The 20,683-nt window shown below is 31.8% G+C and overlaps 2 protein-coding genes and 1 pseudogene across 9 annotated transcripts in view; 1 reads left to right on the top strand and 2 right to left on the bottom strand.

The window, feature by feature from the left end:
* The window catches only part of SCRN3 (secernin 3), a 35,808-nt gene that overhangs the window by 12,466 nt on the left and 2,659 nt on the right, over positions 1 to 20,683 (top strand). For 2 of the 3 annotated variants that reach the window (XM_006921215.3, XM_015596587.2), the window contains 3 exons: positions 9,070 to 9,232; positions 10,158 to 10,338; positions 13,135 to 16,885. In XM_006921215.3, coding sequence (XP_006921277.1) covers positions 9,070 to 9,232; positions 10,158 to 10,338; positions 13,135 to 13,305 — 515 coding nt within the window. In that variant the 3' untranslated portion in view covers positions 13,306 to 16,885. Of the gene's footprint in view, positions 1 to 9,069; positions 9,233 to 10,157; positions 10,339 to 13,134; positions 16,886 to 20,683 lie in introns of those variants that run through there. The other variant, XM_025039223.1, reaches the window with a different exon arrangement.
* On the bottom strand, positions 2,824 to 2,941 carry LOC112470739 (annotated as a pseudogene).
* Positions 17,710 to 20,683, bottom strand: part of GPR155 (G protein-coupled receptor 155) — a 38,189-nt gene continuing 35,215 nt past the window's right edge. For 5 of the 6 annotated variants that reach the window (XM_006921213.3, XM_025039221.1, XM_006921212.3 and 2 more), the window contains one exon: positions 17,710 to 20,012. In XM_006921213.3, the coding sequence (XP_006921275.1) occupies positions 19,721 to 20,012 (292 nt within the window). In that variant the 3' untranslated portion in view covers positions 17,710 to 19,720. Of the gene's footprint in view, positions 20,066 to 20,683 lie in introns of all 6 variants that reach the window. The other variant, XM_025039222.1, reaches the window with a different exon arrangement.

The raw sequence follows: 20,683 nt of genomic DNA on the forward strand, positions 1-20,683 counted from the left end.
ATAAATATATTCACATGATCTAAAATTCAGAGCTACACAAGAGTATACAGTGACGTTTCTGTCCTACCCTGTCCCTAGATATTCAGTTCTTGTTTTCTAGAGGCAATTCCATATTATTCTTTCAGTGATGATGCATGTGTAATGAAACAAATATGTATATATATTCTTTTTCCTCTCATTTTTTTCTTTTACAGAAATAGCATGCCATACACTTTTATGCCCATAACTTTAATTTAGCAATATATAATATAGATCATTATTTTTTAATACATATAGAACTTTTTCAGTTTTTAAACAGATGCATAGTATTCGATTATTTTGATATTTATTTTCATATGGTTGTATTTTAATCATTATAAAGGTGGATTGTATGACTCATACTTTTTAAAAAAGTTCCTGTTATTTAGGTTGTTTTTAATTTTTCGTTACTGAAACTTATAGCTTATATATAATGCTTATAGCTTATTTATATTCATATCCATGAATATTTTACTAGAGTAAGTTTCTAGAAGTAGAATATGGGGTCAGAGTATATGCATGTTTTAAGGCTTTTAAAACACATTGCCAAATGACCACCAGAAAAGTTCCATCAATTTAGATTTTCACAAGCAAAATTTAGTGTCCATTTTCTAATGTACTTATCAATATAGGATATTTTTTCAACCTTGATAATTTTGTAGGAAGAAATGGCATGCTATTATTTTAAAATATATTCTTTTATTAGCAAAATTAGACATGTTTATTGAAACTTTATAATTTTTAAATTACCTGTTTATTAATATATTTTTTCCCCCATTTTTATATTATTACTAACTCTTAAAACATAACTTCTAATGTACCTTTGTCCCTTTGTTTCCAATAATTCCAGAAACTTAACTTTTATTTAAGAAGATTACTGGGTATCAGGTAACTGCTAAAAGAGTCATTCTGCTAATAAGAAAATCTGATATATCCTCTTTTACTTAAAAGATAAATGGTTCTACATATATATCTCAATCAATCAGAAAGCAACTACTCAGAGATAGATCAGTCAGTGATATTTGCTTTCCAGGACTTTATTAAACACATTAATGATATGTTTGTTCTTTGGTATGGCAGAAAAAAGTTAGTGACATAGTGTTTTCAGAATGCCTTAACATCATTGCTTTCAACATATTTAATATCTTATATTTCAGTTTCCAGAAGAATGTCTTATTATTTGAAATTTTCTATCAAGTTTCTTAATGTTAGTTTATCACTTCTTAAATAGGTTATTTAAACTATATTTTTCTCATGTGGCTAGGTATATATAAATTGCTAAAATACATTTTTCTAAGGATTTTAATTTTAGACATTGTTCTTATAAAAGCAGAGACAGGAGTAGCAGTTGTAGCAATACCTACTTCCATTTATTAAAAGCATCTCAAGGGCTAGAGACTGAGCTAAATGACTACATTATCTTTAAGCAACCATGTAAAGTAGATATTATCTTCATTTTACAAATTAGGAAACTGTGCTCTTCATTTATCTCCTCTATGAAATTGAAACAGGTGAATTCTCTTGTCCTTATATTTTTCTCAGCATTTAGTCTTGCACACAATTTTTAAAAGATTGAGTCAAATTATAATTTGCAATAGTTTAACGACGATTACTGTTGTGTACTTTTTTCCCCTTGCAATACACTTAAAGCCTCAAGATATAAAATTAGCAGGTCTTCTTAAAAAATAAAAAACAACACATAATTAAAGTAGAGGGGAAAATGTCAAGAATTGTAAGGTTTAGGGTAAGGGGACAAAAGGAAGACAAAATAGAAACAATTATAAATTAATTAGTCACTGTACATAATAGTTAATTCTGTTTTATTTAACTATAAGATAACTGAATAATATATTAGAAATGCATATATAATTATAGTAATAGATGCACTTGACATGAAACTTATTTTTTTTCCCACAAGTGTGAAGTACAGTTCATCCAGCTTTCTGTGCTTTGCCAAAAGAATAAATATCTTTCCAGTACTTTCACAGAAAATTGTCTTCTAGTATGGTATGGTTAATTTTTCCTATGATTTTTCTAGATAGAAGAGCTTACCTCTCTTCTTTCCAACTATCACTTTCTGATAGCTATTTACTGTGCTGCATGTATATCCAAATTGTATCTATATATTCACTCATGTATTTTAAATAACTAGTTTAAATTGCAAAGAAATTGCACCCTGTGTTTTGCATTCATTTTTTGAACCCGCCACTGCAGTCTCAGTACTTATTCAATGCTTGCTAGTAGATTACCTGTAGCTATCCTACTCAAGTGATCATGTAAATCCTCCTTTCATTTTATGAATTGTAGGTTTTGAATACAGAAAACATTTTCATAATACCTGTATTATCACAGTGTTATGGTTCTGACACTGTTTTCATTAAAATTTGCCATTTATAGGAATTTAGATTTGAATCATTTAAAAAATCTCACTAGGTGCAAAAGCTATGTGTTTAATAGGTATAGATGGTAGAACTTGCTTTATTGTTGAGTTTTAATATTAAGGCCCGTTTTCAGGTTCACTTTTTTTTCTTTCTGCATTTAAAAAAAATTAACAAAGATATTGCTCCTGTAACAAGTTAATTATAAATTATTTTTCTTGAATTTGAAGTTATAACTATACTATGGAGAAACTGGAAATTTGCTATTAACATAAAACAGTTGGTAGCTTGCATGATTAACTGAGGGTGGAACATTATTTTATATGGTAGTCAATTTTATTTTAACTTGAAATGTCAAAAAAATTACAATTTGGGTACAGATTTGCTATAAGCTTTTATTTTATTTTATTATTTTATTTATTTTTTATGCCTACAGCACCTGGTCTTCCTAGGTGGTCTCCCATCAAGTACTAAGCAGGCCTGACCCCGCTTAGCTTCCGAGATCAGACAGGATTGGGCTTGTTCAGAGTGGCATGGCCATAGACAAGCTTTTTTCTTTTTAATTACTCCCATATATCATGGAAATAGGGAGAAATCTTGCTTTTTATGCTTTCTTTGTCTTTGTGAGTTATTTCATTTTTTATTCTTTTCCTGTCATTGTAATAGGGTTTTGGGTGAGAGGAAATATACCTGTAGTCAATCAACTATGTTAAACAAAAGCTATTTGTTTCTTTAGATCTAATTTTATGTAATAATTAAATCTTTCAATATAAAGTATCTGAAAATGTCATATCTGATGGCAAGACTATATGTTTTTTAACTGTATTTGTTAGAGTATGGGTCCATTATGTTTATTATTGTTACTGGCATACCTCAGAGATATTGCAGATTTGGTTTCAAACCACCACAATAAAGTGAATATTGCAAGAAAGTGAGTCACACAAATTTTTGGTTTCCCAGTGCATATAAATGTTATATTTATATTATACTGTAGTCCATTAAGTGTGCAATGGCATTATGTCTAAAAAAATGCACATTAATTAAATTAAAAATATTGCTAAAAAATGCTAAGCATTCTCTGAGCCTTCAGTGAGTTGTAATCTTTTTGCTGGTGGTTGCCACAAATCTTCGATTGCTAAAAAATGCAATATTTGTGAAACACAATAAAACAAGGTATGCCTGTGTTAAGAAGCTGATACTACTTGAAGGTAAAAAGAGACTGATGTATTTAGTAAATGAAAGGCATAGTAGTGGAGTGGTTAAAAGCACAGAGCTGGACTTCTGCTTCTGGTTATGAAGGGTAGCTAATACTAAATTGACCTCCCCCCGAGAATAACTATAAAGACTGGAAGAATAAAACCCACTGTTTGAAGGCATGAGTGAACATCCCAGACAGCTTGGACATGAGGGGCCTAGATCCAGGAGACTGAGAAAAGACTGTTTACACATTAAGAATTGTACACAATTACACAATTTCCACTTAAAGTAATAGTTGACTCTGAAGCAGCACATCTATGAGACACTGAGAAACCAAACAGAAAGCAGTTGGTAAAAGCCTAAAAAGCTAAGTAGAGATTTTGGCAGTCTCACAGGCCTTAGGGGCAAAATTTGGATTTGGTGGTCAACTAAGAAGGGGCCTGGGAAATACCCCAGGCTTTCAATTGAGACCCCAGAAAGGCTACACTTTAGAAATAAGAACAAATAGGAAAAAGACCAGTCTCAACTGGATCAATAGGTAATCTACCTATACTCCATTTGCCAGAATAAAATTAAATCCTCTATGGAGGAAAATATCATGCAGAGACTACAATTTTCATCTATAGTCCAGCAATTAATAACAAGTTATCAGGCATACCAAGAAATAGTACCACATGACTAAAAACCAAGAGAAAGCATAAAGTAGAAACCAAGTCCCTAGTTAGCCACATATTGGACACAGACTTTCATATTGATGTGTTTTATACATTCAAGAAAATTAGTTGAAAAGCTGGAGAATTTCATCAGAGAACTGGAATATATAAAAGAGATCCGAATAGAAATAATAGAACTATAAAATTATAACTGAAATTAAGAACTCAATAGATTAGTCTAATAACATATTAGACATAGCAGAAGAAAAAAATAGTGGATGGAAAGATCCTAATTGAAACAGAGAATAAAAGTTTGGAAAATATAGACAAGGGTGTGAGAGGCATGTGAGACTTAGTGAAAAGGGTTCACATATGTGTAGTTAAAGTCCGAACAGAAAAGGAGAAAATATGGAGGGACAAAAGCAATATTTGAAGAAATACTGGCCAAGAATTTTTTCCAAACTAATAAAAGTCATTAAGCCACACCTTCAAGAAGTTCTACAAATCTCAAGAAGGATAAATAAAAAGAAACCACACCTGATACATCATGGTAAGATTGCTAAAGGAGAAAAAAATAGAAAATCTTAAAAGCGTCAAAGGAAATGAATATATTCAAAGGAGCAAATGACAGCTAACTTTTCAATAGAAGAAAGAGAATCCAGAAGACTGTAAAAATGAAACTTTTAAAGTTACAGAGAAAAATAACTGCCAACTTAGAATTCTATACTCAGGGAATATATCCTCCAAAAAATGAATTTGAAATAAAATCAAGAGAATTTATCACTAGCCAATTGGCACTAAAATACTAAGGGTCATTCTTCAGGCAGGAAAAATGATCTGAGAAGCAAGGTAAGCAAGAGTGCTTGAAGAACAACAGAAGCAGGAAATACATGGGTGAAATTAAATGAATATTAACTTTTTAAGATAATAGTAATTGTATGACCAATTGCCAATTGCTGCAGCTACAGTACTCAAAATCTGTTGTGCATGGATTTCATTTAATACTGACTACGCTTCCCACAGGCTGCTCCTGGCCAGTGAGTGAAAGTGGCAGGGAGACTAAGGCAGGCCTGTTACTTGGATGCATGGGACTCCTCTGATAGCTGACTTTGGGTCAAGGATTCCCTGATGGCCTTGCCAAACTTTCCTTAGGTGGTATGACAATCTAGGACATTTCCACCCAACCTTTATTCCCTCTGTACTAAACCCAGGTTCAGACTTGTATCACAGTTTCTCTTACAGGCATTTTCCTGTATAAAATTCTTATACATTTAATCCCATGTTGTAGCATTTGATTCTCAAAAGACCCAGTAGAACACAGTAGAATTAAATATATAAGAATAGCAGAAAAGACAGGAGCCAGTAGTTGGAGTTAAAGTGTTTTAAGATCCTTGTGTTAACTGATAAGTGAAGTAGTAATTTAAGGTAGAATATAATAATTCAAGAGATATTAATAAAATAAAAGAATGTATAAATAAGCTAATAGCATAGAATTAGAATAATAAATACTTGAAAAATTCAAAAGAGGGCAAAAAGGGAGGAAAGGGGATAGAGTTGACCTGGAATAAATAAAAAACTAATAATAAAAGGGTTGATTTTTTTGTCCCTTGTGGAATTTTTTTCACATGGTTTCTATCACTGTCATGCTTTCAGAAGGATCATTTTCACTGTACCAGAAAAGGTTCTCAATATCTTATATTTATAGTTTTATTTTATAAATTCAAATTCAAATTCTTCTTGAAGTATTCTAAAATAATGTATGAATTAGGATTCCAGCTTTTTTTCCCCACCCCTCAAATGATTTTTCAGAAGTCTCAGCACCACTTATTCATTAAAGAAATGAATTATCTTTATTGAGTTAAAATGCCAACCAACTTTATCTAATATAAATTCTTAAGTAAACCCATGTATAAATTAGATTACTGTGTTTTGTCCAGTTTTGTTTAGAACAATGTAAGTGTATCTAGTAAGTGTTCAGTGCTTGAGCCAAAGAACAATATGAGTGAATTTATAATACTGCTTTTTAAAATGTGGTAGGACAAGTACTTCCTTATTACTTTTTTTTTTTTCAGAATTTTCTTGGCAATTCTCGAATATTCATTTTTTTTCCAGATGAATTTTACGATCATTTTTTCAGCTTCTCTCCCCAAAAATCTTTTTGAGGTTTGACTGGAATTAAATTAAAACTGTAGATTATTTTAGGAGAGAATTGACATCTAATGATATTGCCTTCTCTATTCAAGAACAAGATGTACATTTATTGAAATTTTCTTTTGTGTTCCTAAATAAACTTTTATAGTTTTATTTATCTAGGTTTTTCCATATTGAATTTTTTTTTTTTTTATCAAAGAAATCTTTTGTGAGCTCTTGCTCTGTGCTAGGCATGGGGCCACATAGCAGCACACATGTTTGATATGGTCTGTGACCTTTTGGAAGGTAGCAACTAATAGAGGGGAGAACACAGGCAAGTGACAAATACGTTGTTCGCCATTTAGTTGTTTCCAATTTTTTACCTCTGTAAATCATGTTGCAGTGAATATTTTTGTTCATTAAGTTTTATCTGCATTTCAAAATTATTTTGTTAGGATTCTGAAGGGAAGTTGGACTTAAAATATTTGTAATCTCAACCTAAACAAGAAAACAATGTATCTAGTTCTTTTCTACAGAGCTTAAATAAATTGTTCCTTAATGAGAATTTTCAAAATTTCAAATTGAATTATTTTTTGTATGTCGATCTTATATCCTGTGGCCTTGCTAAACTAACAACATAGTTTTAGGAGTTTTTTGTTTTTGTTTGTTTTGTATATACCTTTGGATTTTCTGTATAGATTATCATGTCCTCTACACACAGGAACAATTTTAGTTCTTCCTTTCCAATCTGTGTGCTTTTTATTTTTGTTTTCCTCTTGCCTTATTGCACTGGCTAGGACTTCTAGAGCTATACTGAATAAGAATGGTGAGAGCAGGCATCTTTACCTTGTGCCCTGTCTTAGGGGGAAGGTATTTAGTCTTTTACCATTAAGTATAGTGTTAGCTGTAGCTTTTTATAGATGCACATTATTAACAGGGTAATATTTGCCTCATAAAATGAATCAGGAAGTGTCCCTTGCTTTTTTATTTTCTGGAATAGATAGTGTGAATTGGAGTTAATTCTTCCTTCAATATTTGATAGAATTCTCCACTGAAACCATCTGGGCCTGTAGATTTCTTTTCTAGGAGTTATTATAAACTCCAATTCAATTTCTTTAAAAGTTATAGGACTAGTCAAATAATCTGTTTCATACTGACTGAGTTTTGGTGGTTTTGGTGTATGTGCTCTTCAAAGAATTGGTCCTTTTCCTCTAAATTGTCAGTTTATGTGTACAGATAGTTTGTAGTATCCCCTTATGCTTTTAATGTCTACAGGATCTGTCATGATACCCCTGTTTCATTCCCGATATTGATAATTTTGTAATTTGTGTCTTTTCTTTTTTTGTCAGTCTACTAGAGATTTTTTATCGCTCTCTACAAAGAACCAGATTTTTGTTTCATTGATTTTTCTCTATTTTTCTGCTTTCAATTTCACTGATGGGTGCTTTTACCTTTTATTTCCTTCCTTCTGCTTGCTTCAGGCTTATTTTACTCTTTTATTTTGTATTTATTTATTTGTTTGTTTGTTTGTTTATTAAGGTAGGCGCTTAGATTACAAAGAAAAATCTCATTCTTGTATTTAGAGAATTTATTGTTTAATGGCAGAGTTCGGACCAATATAGACAAAGTATTAGGAATGCTGAGATGGAGAGGAAAAGGTCATTTCAGTTAAGCTGAGTAGTAAGTTTTCATTGAAAGGAGTTTTAATTTGATTCAGGTGGAATTGGGAGTCATAATTTATGGAGAATTATGACACGTGAGAAGATGTTTTGGCTACTTTTGGAGGACAACTTTGTGTAGGGGTAAGATTATTCATCTTGTCATGCAGTAGTTAGATCCCAAACCACATCTTTGACTATGGACATGTATAACAAGGAGTAGAGCTGTCTGAAGACATGAGAGGCTTTTTATATTTGTTGGTGGACACGCCTTCTAAAAAGGGAATTCTGAGGCTCTCTGTAACCATGGACATGTTGTGTTTGCTAAAGAGATAAAATATGTTTTTTTTCTAAAAATACTTAAAATATCTCACTTTACATATAAAAGCAGAAAACAGGATATAATGCCATCCATTTTCATCAGATACAATGCACATTTAAGCTTTGAAACCAGTCCAGTAGAATTATGCACAGATTCCATTAACCAATAACATGTTTTTTTCTCCATTCCCACTCAAGTTTCAATTCACACTTTCATATAAAAGTATTAATTTTCAGGCAGAGAAATTATAGGAAAAATAATTTGTTATTTTGCAAAGAACATCTTGAATAATAGTATTGGAAACTAAGCACAATATTCTTTTAAAAGTTGGTTGCCAGAATGTATAGATTCAGAAATAGTTATGGATATTGTCAGCTCATTGCTAACTAAATATACCTTAAAATATTTTATAAGGACAGTAAGATTGTGTTTTTGCAATATTGATTCCTTCTTAGAAAGTTACACAGATTTTTACCTGTTAAAATGGTTTTGAGACGTTGTATATTTTATACTTTTAAAAAATTATTTTTCTTCCAACAGTTTTCTTCTAACAGTTAGGATCCAAGGTGTGTTTGTAGTCAATCTCTTATTTAATTTATACCTAGACCAATATCTCATGTTATACATTATCAGTAGAAAAAGAAGTTCATATTTGCAGGATACCAACCTATAAATTTATACATATTTGATGGTTTTAAAAATTATTTCCCTAGGAAACATAACTTTTGAAACAATGATGGAAATTCTCCGAGATAAACCAAGTGGCATTAATATGGAGGGAGAATTCCTGACCACTGCCAGCATGGTTTCGATTTTACCTCAAGACTCCAACCTTCCTTGCATTCACTTCTTTACAGGGACTCCTGATCCTGAGAGGTAAAGTCACAAAATACTATAAACCAGCAAGGGGTTGGGGGGTTGGATAGTCATTAGTCTGTTGTTGATTTTGTTGGGCTAAATTTTTGTTAAACAAATACAAAAATTTTTGGATGCATTTTCTGTTCAGGTTTTAGTCTGCCATTTCCATATGTTCATAACTGCCATAACTATTCTCTTTTTTATGGGAAGAAGTGTTAATAGTTTCTTGTCATCCCTATACCCTCTTTCCCCAAGTATATTTAACATGATCAAGAAAAGAAAGTAGATAGGTTTTCTTATGCAAATTTTAGTATTACAATATTAGATGATTAATAACAGGATTTAGATGGTTACTTATGCACTCAAATTTAGAAAATACATCCATGTAAAACTTAAAATATCAATAGTTTGAGTTTAGTAGAATTTGTATAAACTACTTTAAGTCATTAGTATCTCTCACAAAACTTAATGCACGTTACATTCAGAAATGATCTTATATTCACTATCTCTTAGTGTTACAGTTTTTCATATTATTAAAGATATTTTCAAGATAATGGAATGAAACCTGTGAACCCCTTATTAATACTGCTGCTGATTTTCATCCCAAATCCAAATCCTCAATCTGAGAATTGTTTTTACCCTCCAGGTGTGGAGTTTGTAATAGAAAATGATGAACTATAATTTCACTTGACACTGTTTACATGCCAGGCCTTTAGTTAGGTTCATGGGAATACAAGGCTAAATAAAGTGCGGTCCCCTACACCAAAGGAGATCCCGGTGTGCCCAGGAAGACAGGCATGGCTATAACTAGTATGACAGGAACACATTGGTGTGTAACAAATTCATAGAAACTTCTAACTATAGGGAACCTTAGAATATTTAGAATAATGCTGAACATTTTTATATCCCAAATTCCAATTTAATAAAAAACTTTTTTTTCCAGATCTGTTTTTAAGCCTTTCATATTTGTACCGAATATTTCGCAACTATTGGACACTAGTTCCCCAATATTTGAACTTGAAGATCCAGTTAAAAAGAAACCACATTTTAAGATTAAGCTTGACAGAAGGCATCCACTCTACCGAGAACATCAACAGGCATTGGAAGTAATATATAATAAGGAGGTAAAATTAGATTATATTCTCTGTTTTATCATTATGAATAAGGGGTGATTCAATCCATATTTTGAACTTTAGAATTTCAGCTTTTCTTCCTTCATATACAGATAGGTTTAAAAAGAGTTTAGATGTTTACACTGTTGTAGAGTTGTATTATTTTTTACTTCTGGTTAAAAATAATGGTTAAGAATGTGTTGTGAATCTTTTAGAGAAATGTAGTATATTAATCATAGTATCAATAACTGTTTATTGATTACTTATTATACACCAAACATCATGGTACTATTAGACAATTATTTCATTTAATCTTCACGACCTCTTTATTGAGGTAGGTACTATTATTATCTCACTTTAATTGATAAGAAATTTGAGACTTGGAGAGTTTAAGTAGATTACTTAGGATATATCTTATACCAAAAATTACAAAGCCACTGGAGGGCATGGTCTCTTACATGATGTTCTTATGTAGACTCAGATTAATTTTAATTAAAAGTGACTTAACATCCCATAATCTTAAAATAATAATAATGAGTTAGAGTTTTTAAAAAATTATAAATGCTTATTATTTTAAAATATAAGGATAATATATTAACATATCACCCAAAATCTCATCTCCAGAAATAAGCAGATGTATTTGGGATGGGAGGTGGAGCACGGATAGATAGGTAGATAGATAGACAAATAATTTTATAATATCCATACTTCTTCAGTCCTCCTGCCCTCTTCTAGATGAGAAGGAAATGAAAGGGCTACCTAAAGGCTTTTCACAGAAGCATCAACTGATTCCCTGCAATGAAGGAAAAGATTGGTCATTTTATACCTTTTCTCGCCTGCTTCTACTAGCTCTGGATTTTCATTGCCTATAGTTCCTTTTACTTCATCAAGTAAAATGTATATTCATTTATATTCTTTCTAAAGAAAATGAATTAAATGAATTTTCCTCTGGGCAATTATTTATTTACTTTTGTCTGTAATGTTTACATAGTTGCCTTCCCCCCACCCCACTGCCTTCCCCCGCCCCATCTTTCTCTTTTGCTTAAAGCAGAGAGTTTTGTCCAGCCCTCCCCCTATTTGCTGTGAATTGACACTACTCTTCCTTTATCTGGGACCAGTTTGTTTTCACTTCTGACCTACAAACAATTTTTTTGTAGCCTGAAAGTATGAAGTGAGAAGCAAACATTTTGTTCTAGAAGTCCGCTACTTGTGCTGAGGAGGGCCCAGTCTGCATGGCCAGAGGTGTCATCCACTTACTCCCTGGGCTTGCTTGGTTTACCCTCCTGACTTAGCACAGCACTGTAAAATATGATGTGCCCTCTGGTTTTTCTTGCCTTTGCTGCAGTTCCTCAGTGATGTTTCAAGAGCATCTGCTCTGAAGGAATTTTCCCTCACTCTTCCCTGAGTAGCCTCCGCATTGTCCATAGTGCTTATGATAGTTCTCTACAGTTGTCTGCTTCCTTTTATCCCTCTAGACTGCTTTTGGGAGGTGGGTTTTGTAGACATATAATTAAATGTTAATTAAACTAAATTACTGATTACAATTTTTCTAAGTGATACTGAAATGAAATTTTAAAAGCTGTTAGTATTTTAGGCTTAATTTAGTAGGCATTAAATATTGGTTGAGAAACATAAAATAGTGGAAAGACAATAGAATTTGAGGGTAGAAGTGACAAAGAATTGTGTTCTAGTCCTGACTCTCTAAATAACTGCTTTTGGGTCTTAGGAAGAGTCAGTTATACTGGTAATTTAAATTTACATTTCTTGATTACTAATGAGGTTGAAAATCTCCTATGTTTATTGGCCATGAGTTTTTCCTTTTAAGACTTAACTGTTTTTTTCCTTAGCCGATTTTTCAATTGATTCTTGGTTGTTTTTGTCTTTTGCCTCAAAAAGGAAAAACATATGAATATTAGGTCTTTGTTATATTTCAAAATTTTAATGTTCATTTGACTTTTTTGTCAAAAATTTTAAATTTAGTCAGTTATGTTTGTTTAAGTCATCTCAATTTCATGCTTCAAAAGGCCATCACCTCAAAATAAATATAAATTCTGTATTTTCTTCTAGTATGTTTGAAAAAAAATTTAGTTTTTTAATTCAACTGGAATCTATTTTTGTATATGCTATTAAGTAGGGATTCTAACTTTGTTTTCTGAAGAGGTGACCAATTATTACAATACCATTTATAGGCAAAATATATATTTTTCTCCACTGGCATGAAATGCAGTTTCTTTAGAAAAATTTACATATAATTTCATATTGAAGTCCTTGTTAAGGTTAAGAATCTTTGTTTTGTGGAGGTTTGTCCCATAATGGTTCAGATTTTAAAAATTATGCTCACTTTCTAGTAACTTTCTAACTTTTTATTGCTCTTTCTCTTGGACATTACTGTTCTATTTCCTTTGTTTAATCTGATATTGCTTTTAAATATAGAAGATTTAAATTCATAAAAATGTCTCAGCCTTGATTTTCAGCAGCCTTCCCCATATATAATTAGAGATTTTCAGTTGTCCTGTTATTTGTCTTTTAGGTTTCTTGCTTATAGACTAATCCTACCTAGCTATACTTGTCTTTTCTACTAAAAATTACCAATAATTTGGGGTTAATATATTAACTCAATCTAGAGCAATAATTTTTCTGAAAAAACTTCATTCCTTCCATATATAATGAATAGGAGGAGGAGAAGCAAACCAGAAGTAGAAACCAGAATGAACAAACCTTGGCTATAGAGATTGGTTGGAATTTGGTTACAAGTGTGTGTGTGTGTGTGTGTATATGTTTATTTATTTTTGTTGTTTAATTGTTCAGGAAAAAGCCAAAACAATGTTGGACAACATGAAGAAACTGGAGAAAGAACTATTTAAAGAGATGGAATCAATCCTTCAAAACAAACATCTTGATGTGGATAAAATTGTTAATCTTTTTCCTCAGTGTACAAAAGATGAAATTAGGATTTATATGTCAAATATTAGTTCTTAATGACCATATAAATGGTCAGCAATCCTCCTCAAAGTAAGAATCAACCATCTTGGTAAATGATATAAACCTAGTATGAGCAGATATGATTATTCTTTAACAACATTCAAGTGATAGCTTGACTATTAAAACTACATATAATTACTAAAATATTGAGAAAGACAATAACACTAGAATTGGACACATATATCATGGGATAGCCAGGTGTTACATCAGGTACTCACCTGTGTTACTTTGTTTTTAGCTATAATAATTAAATATTCAATTCTGCATAAAGCATGAAACATTAAAATAATGCACAGATATATATTTATTATAATTATGTATTATCCTCAAATAATTTTCTCAATTATAACAAGAAAGCATATTTTTCTTTAGTAATGAAAACTACTATCTCTTGTAATGAGTTTTTTTTGTGCTTTAGGCAAATATTAACCAGCCCTAATACAACTTTCTAGATTTACACATTTTAAGTCTTAATACAGTGTATTAATTTTGCAGATGTACTTTTATTAAAGTCAAACATACTCTTTGTCACTATTTGGCTGACCAGTGAGTGTTTGCTCTAATTAGCTAGCATTTTTTTGGTCATGCCCTTAATAGGCTTTTATGTTAATATTTTTAGAAGAGCTTGTCTAGGAGATTAGAAAATGGGATAAGGGAACCAAGATCTTAGGAGACACTGTTTCTGTGTCTCAGATCTCTCTCATCTTTTACTTCTCTTTACTCAGTGAAAACAGGAACAGGAAGGAGCTAGTGGCGATGAAATAGAATTATTAGTGTATTATGAACATTAAGAAGAGTTTAACATATTATTATTATGAATATTATAAATGAATAATATCTGCCCCAAATTTAATGTATTATTATGAATATTATAAATGAATAATATGGCAATGAATAATATTATAAATGAATAATAAATAGCAATGAATTATTAGTGTATTATGAACATTAAGAAGAGTTTAACATATTATTATTATGAATATTATAAATGAATAATATCTGCCCCAAATTTATAAAACTTTGTTAAATTACATTGAGAATATCAAGTAAGACTCAAATTGCAAATATAAACAAGAAAAATCTAACTCAAAATACCTCTATGTATTTATTGGCTTCTAGAAATGTCCATTTTAGATAAATATCTAATAATTACATTATCATATTTATTGACTGCTATCATTGCAACTAGGATTATTACTAAAGTAGTGGATCATTATATTTAAAGAATATCCAGGAAATTACTTTTTAAAAGTTCTTTTATAAAAACCATAATCTGCCTGATATTGCTCTTTTTTTTACAGAACTGCCATTACAAAAGGGTATCTGTCTCAAGTACTCAGTTAATTCTGCGTTCGCCTTATATACAGTTCAGTGATAGGTTCTCCCTGAATCATGAAGACCCTTGGCCAACCCCTATACACCTCCTCTCACTTTTTTTTTAATATATGAGGAACTAAGGGTAAGCAGTTCATTGGTTTATTTAGGAACACATACTTTAATCTGTTTCTTTCTCAAGGGCCAGCATGTTTTCACTTTCCCTTTCGACACCACCTGAGACCAAACTAGCACTGTCTTTCTCCTGGACAACTGTAGTTAACTGTTCTACACTCATTTTTGTTCTTTATTCTATCCACATGAGTCATTGCAGCAAGTGATCTTTTAAAAATTTAAATTGGATCATGAATTTACTTCCTAAAACTTAAAAAAAAAAAATAGACCTTATTTTTTAGAACAGTTTTAGGTTTAGAGCAAAACTAAGCAGAAAGTAGAGTTCCCATATCCCCCCATCCCATTCCCCGCTACACCCATCAACATCCCACACCAGAGGGGTACATTTGTTACAATTGCTGAACCTACATTAACATATCATCATCACCCAAGGTCCATAGTTTATATTAGGGTTCACTCATTGTACATTCTGTGGGTTTGGACAAGTGTATAATGCATGTATCCATAATTACAGTATCATACGGAGCAGTTTTACTGCTCTGCGCTTCACCTTTTCATCTCTCCCACCCCTTACCTCAGCAACCACTTATATTTTTATTGTCTCCATAGTTTTGCCTTTTCTAGAATATCATATAGTTAGAATTATACAGTATGTAACCTTTTCAGGCTCTTTAACTTACTTAGTAGTATGCATTTAAGGTTCCTCCATGTCTTTTCGTGGCTTGATAACATTTCTTTTTAGTGCTGAATAATATTCCATTGTTTGGATAGCTTGCCTGGTGATATCCACTATGAAGGACATCTTGGTTGCTTTCATGTTTTGGCAATTATGTATAAAGCTGCTATAAATATCAGTCTGCATGTTTTTGTATAGACGTTAAGTTTTTAACTCACTTGGGTAGATACCCAGGAACATGAGTGCTGGACAGTGGTAAGAATGTGTTTGGTTTTGCATTCCCCTAGCAATGAATGAGAGTTCCTGCTGCTCCACATGCCTGCCAGCATTTGGTGTTGTCAGTGTTCTGGTTTTGGGCCATTCTATTAGGTGCGTAGTGGTATCTCATTGTTTTAATTTTCATTTCTCTGATGACATAGGATGTGGAACAGCTTTTAATATGTTTATTTACAAATACATTTGTATATCTTTTTTGGTAAGATAGCTGTTCAGATCATTTGTTCATTTTAAAAGTCTGGTCTTTCATTTTCTTATTGTTGAATCTAAAACTCTTCTAAAGTGTCATTGAGACAAGTCCAAATCCTTAATAACTATCAACAAGATCTTGCTGATCTGCCCCCATCTATATATCTTATTACACTTTTGCCATTGTTTTTTTTTAATTTCTACTATGCTTTTTCAGTTCCTTGAATGAGTCCAGTTCCTTCATCATGTCTGTACTCTCTGCTTGCACCATTCATTTGCTCCTCTTTATATAAATAGTTCTTTTCCTCCATTTTGAGTTTTGCTGAAACATGAGTTCCTCAGGGGTTTTCCCCACACCACAAGGTCAAGTTTCTTGCTACATGCTCAGAGCCACATGTAATGCTGATCACAAATGTAATTATATGTTTAACGTGTCTTTCACAGTAGAAGCTCTATGAGGATAAGAACCATATTTGTTCCCACTCTTGTGTCCTCAGTGTTCAACACTGTGTCTGACACAAGCTGGACATTCAATAAATATTTTGTTAAATGAACATTCAAATACTGATGGAAAGAATTTATAGTCCTCTTCTCTACCTGTAAAGTTAAGAAAATTTGGTAGACATTTATTTGCACAACTTGGTAGTGTTTGATAAGTCTCAGGTCAATCTGTTACCTTTTTTCCATATTCAAAATGGGAATAATAACTATCTCCCAGATTAAGACAAGGATTATTATAAGGACATGTAAATTAATCTATAAAATAGTTTAGGAGACTTTCACTCTATAAATCCAGTAATGGTATTTGGGCTTTGCTGCTTATGTGTATAATTTATGCCTTGTGATATATTGTGTTTCTTAAGAGTAAAAAAATGTAGTAGCTGAAATTAAGCTTTTCTTTGGTCAACCCTTAAATGATTTGGTTTATTATTTACCATTCTGTAATAAATGAGGAAATAATCCAATAAACTGAAAATGTAAGAGAAAGCTAGTTTGTTTGATCTTTGATGAAAACATCAATTTATATATTAATCTTCAACCCAAAATTTTGCCCTAGAAATAATTATGCAGCCTAGAATTTTGGAAATTTAGTGCCTACCTGTAAAATTTGCCAAAAACAAGTTCTACAGAGTGACTATTTTCTCTTCTTAATAATTTACTTTAGGCTTTTATCATACCAATTGTAGAAATGTATCTTTCCTGAAGAATAGTGGTGATATTTCTGATCTTGAACTGTATTTCCAACCATCACTCATCACTTGACTACCTATGTCCATTGGTCTAAAGTAATATAATATTTTACATGATACGAGATATGAACGGACAAAAACAGCTATATTCTGCTGCATAGAAAACATGTTAAATAATAGTTGTACATTTTTCTTTAGAAACTTATCGATCACTTAATCATTATTCTTAAAATGTCAAGCACACTTTACCTTATTCTAAAAAATTGAAGTTTAAACATAACTAGCCATGGGATTACTCACTGAGAACAAAGAGAAGAACTATTGATCATGCTGAAGAATAGTAGATTTTTATCAAAATTGTATTAGATAATTTTCTCAGCTGTGACCCTGAATATTAAAAATTATGAAATATGTGAAAGGACTCTAATGTCATATTGAGTCATGAATAAAAAATGTTTACTGAATGCATAATTGGGCAAGGCCCTGTGCACAGATCCAGTAGGTTCATGAAGAATGGAAAAATCTCAGGAGACCCATTTAAGAAAATATTGAAAACTTATAGAAAAGACCTCAATGATGACTTTTGCGTTATTCAGATTACTCAAAGAAAAGATGGGGCAATGCAAATTAAAATAGGTATTTTATTGAGAAACTTGCTTTGTCAGTGAGAGTAAAGGTTACAAATAGTTTTATTTAATAAAATTAGCATATCCTTAATCCTAAAAACATCTCTTAAAAGCCTTCATTATCTGAAACTACCGATCATTCTGACCCAATATTTTCTTTTTAATGTCTCCCATGGAAAACGATGCTGCTGATTTTCTTCGTGCAAATAACAGAACATGTGTAGTATGACTTGTTTACAAACAACGAATTTTCCACTTGAATTTGAGTTGCCTGCATGCATGTGAATATGTCTATTGCTGTAGCTATAAAAGTCTCTTGACACAGCAACAAGGCTTTATGCTTACTCCTGAGCATTCTGAGAGTTATATTGTGGTCATATTAAAAAAAAAAGTTCTGCAGCAAGACAGTTTGGCTGAAAAACATCCCCATCCCCTAATCATAATTTAAAATTGGTATAGGTTAATACTACACACTAAAGTATAATTTACAGGCATACCTTGTTTTATTGCGCTTTGCTTTATTGCACTTCACAGATAACTGCGTTTTTTACAAATTGAAGGCCCTCCACTGGCAAAAAGATTACGCCTCACTAAAGGTTTAGATGATGGTTAGTATTTTTAGCAATAAAGTATATTTTAATTAAAGTATGTGCATTTTTTTAGACATAATGTTATTGTACACTTATTAGACTGCATTATATTGTAAGCATAACTTTCTTATGCACTGGGAAACCAAAAATTTGAGTGAATCACTTTATTGCCATATTTGCTTTATTGCGGCAGTCTGGAACCGAACCCACAATATCTCCAAGGTGTGCCTGCACTTGTTAAATACACTAGGCTTCTATGCAGGTATTTTAAAAAATTACGTATTAAAAGGGCAATAATTTAACCCTATAAATTATTTTCTAAATGACTTACATGAGAAACTAAAGGTATGAGATAAATAAATATTTGAAACATGTTTTAAATAAATTAAGCCAAAACAGATATCTAATAATTAAGTGGGGTTCAAAGGTCATGTGGATAGATCTCTTTTTAATTTACTGAAGAAGATAAATCTTATCTGAGGACAATATTTAGTAATTTTTAAATTTATAGATTTTTATACATGGACACTAAAAAGACTACATTCTAAATGTAAAAGTAGGATGTTAGGCTTAGAATTTTAAAATCTTGGCTTGAAGTTATAGTTTTATTTTCTTTTTAACTGCAAGGAATAAGGTAATAGGGTTATTCTTCTGCACTGTAATGTTTGTGCAAACACCAGAAATGATACATCACATGGCCATAATTTTATTGATAAAATATAAGTGAATCTGCTCAAATTACTATTTTTAGTACAAAAGTTAAAGATTAGACTACACTTGTATTGATGGATTTTGGAGATGATAAGATTTATGGAAGTTCTTATTCCTCTCCTAGTGGCACAGATTAGTACTTTGGATAGAAAAGCAAGAAAAGGTAAACCTTAAAAAATAGTACTTCTAATTTTTAATGAGTACTATTTGTCAAGAAAATGGAAAAAATAGAAAAAGAAGGCCTTTTATTAGAATCACTAAAATCCTTTTTTCGGAGGTGCTATCAATAAGTTCAAAGTTGTCATAATTTAAGGTCTATGTCCTGACAGCAATATACCTGCAAAATTTGGCAATTTAAAGAAATAGTAAATTGGATGTTGATTTTGAAATTACAGCAAACAGTTGCAGGAAGCATTGTTTTAAAATGTTGGCATAATTAGTTTTTAATAATTAATAATTAGTAATGATTATATTCATTCAAAACTTTAAATTTTGATTTCATTTTTTTCTTTTTCCTGTGTCAGTTTCCTCTGTTTTACATTCACATAAAATGAAGAATGTTAGCATGGGGTGGGAAGACATAAAATTTTACAGAAGAGGCACCTGAGGCTCAGAGAGGTTGTGATTTACCCAAGGTCACACAGCTAATAAGTAACAGATCTGGGGCTAAAATTTGACTCTGTGTTGAATTCTGTCCTTTATAATTTAGGTCTTAGGGGATAGGGATGAAGGCTCAATTTCTTTATATCTTTCCTGCTGGGGAGTGGTTGCATTAATAACAGGAGGACTCTGTTCAGGACTCTTTTGAAGGAATCTGTAAAACAAGTACTCATCCCGAAATTCATAGTCATTGGTGATATGTTGGATGACTCCCCCTTGCACCAGTCTGTCGCCATAAATCACAGCTTCACCACGGTCGGAGGCAAGGCCAACTTCAATTAGCCAGTTCACCAGGTCACAGCCACAGAAGGTCCCAGCAGAAGTCTTTGCACCACACCTGTATGTCAAAGGAATGATTCACCCATATGTTCTGTAAATCTGGTATCAGCACTGCATGATGGAAGACAAGCAAGGGAAAAACAGGAGACAGGGAAAGACAGCATGATAGTTAAAAGTGTGGCAGGAATGAAACTATTCTGAATATAAAGGGTTTAACTCACCTGACCCTAGAAAGACCCACTGGAGAAAAAGAAAATATGTCAGTAATGCTTGTGAAAACAGAAGTGCTTAAACTAAAAAGTGACTCAAATAATGTAAATTCATCTATAAAGAAATATTCTTTGTATGGTAGATGGCCTTTTATGATCAGATCCATTCTGTAGACAGATGAATATTATATGTTTTGTAAGTTATAATAAGTAATTTGTCTCAGGGACATTAATATATTTTATAAGTTCTTAAGAAGTGGCTATTTTACTAAACTACTCAAAGTTTATATTTTCTGCTTATCACAGTGCCTACAAATAGCCTTTTTTTTTGCCCTTGGCAGCTAAGACTATCTTGATATGTTTGTCAGGAATTTGCTGCATTAGGAAGCAAGGAAGGAATAAGTGAGATCTGTCTTGTTATAAATCTAAGGTTTTTAAAATGTACTTTGATTATGAATCTACTTCTTAAATTCGTCCTCCTAATGCACATGTGGGGTGCTTCAGGTATAAACAAATAAGG

The sequence above is a fragment of the Pteropus alecto genome, unplaced genomic scaffold (genome assembly GCF_000325575.1).
Source record: "Pteropus alecto unplaced genomic scaffold, ASM32557v1 scaffold3, whole genome shotgun sequence".
Taxonomy (NCBI): domain Eukaryota; kingdom Metazoa; phylum Chordata; class Mammalia; order Chiroptera; family Pteropodidae; genus Pteropus; species Pteropus alecto.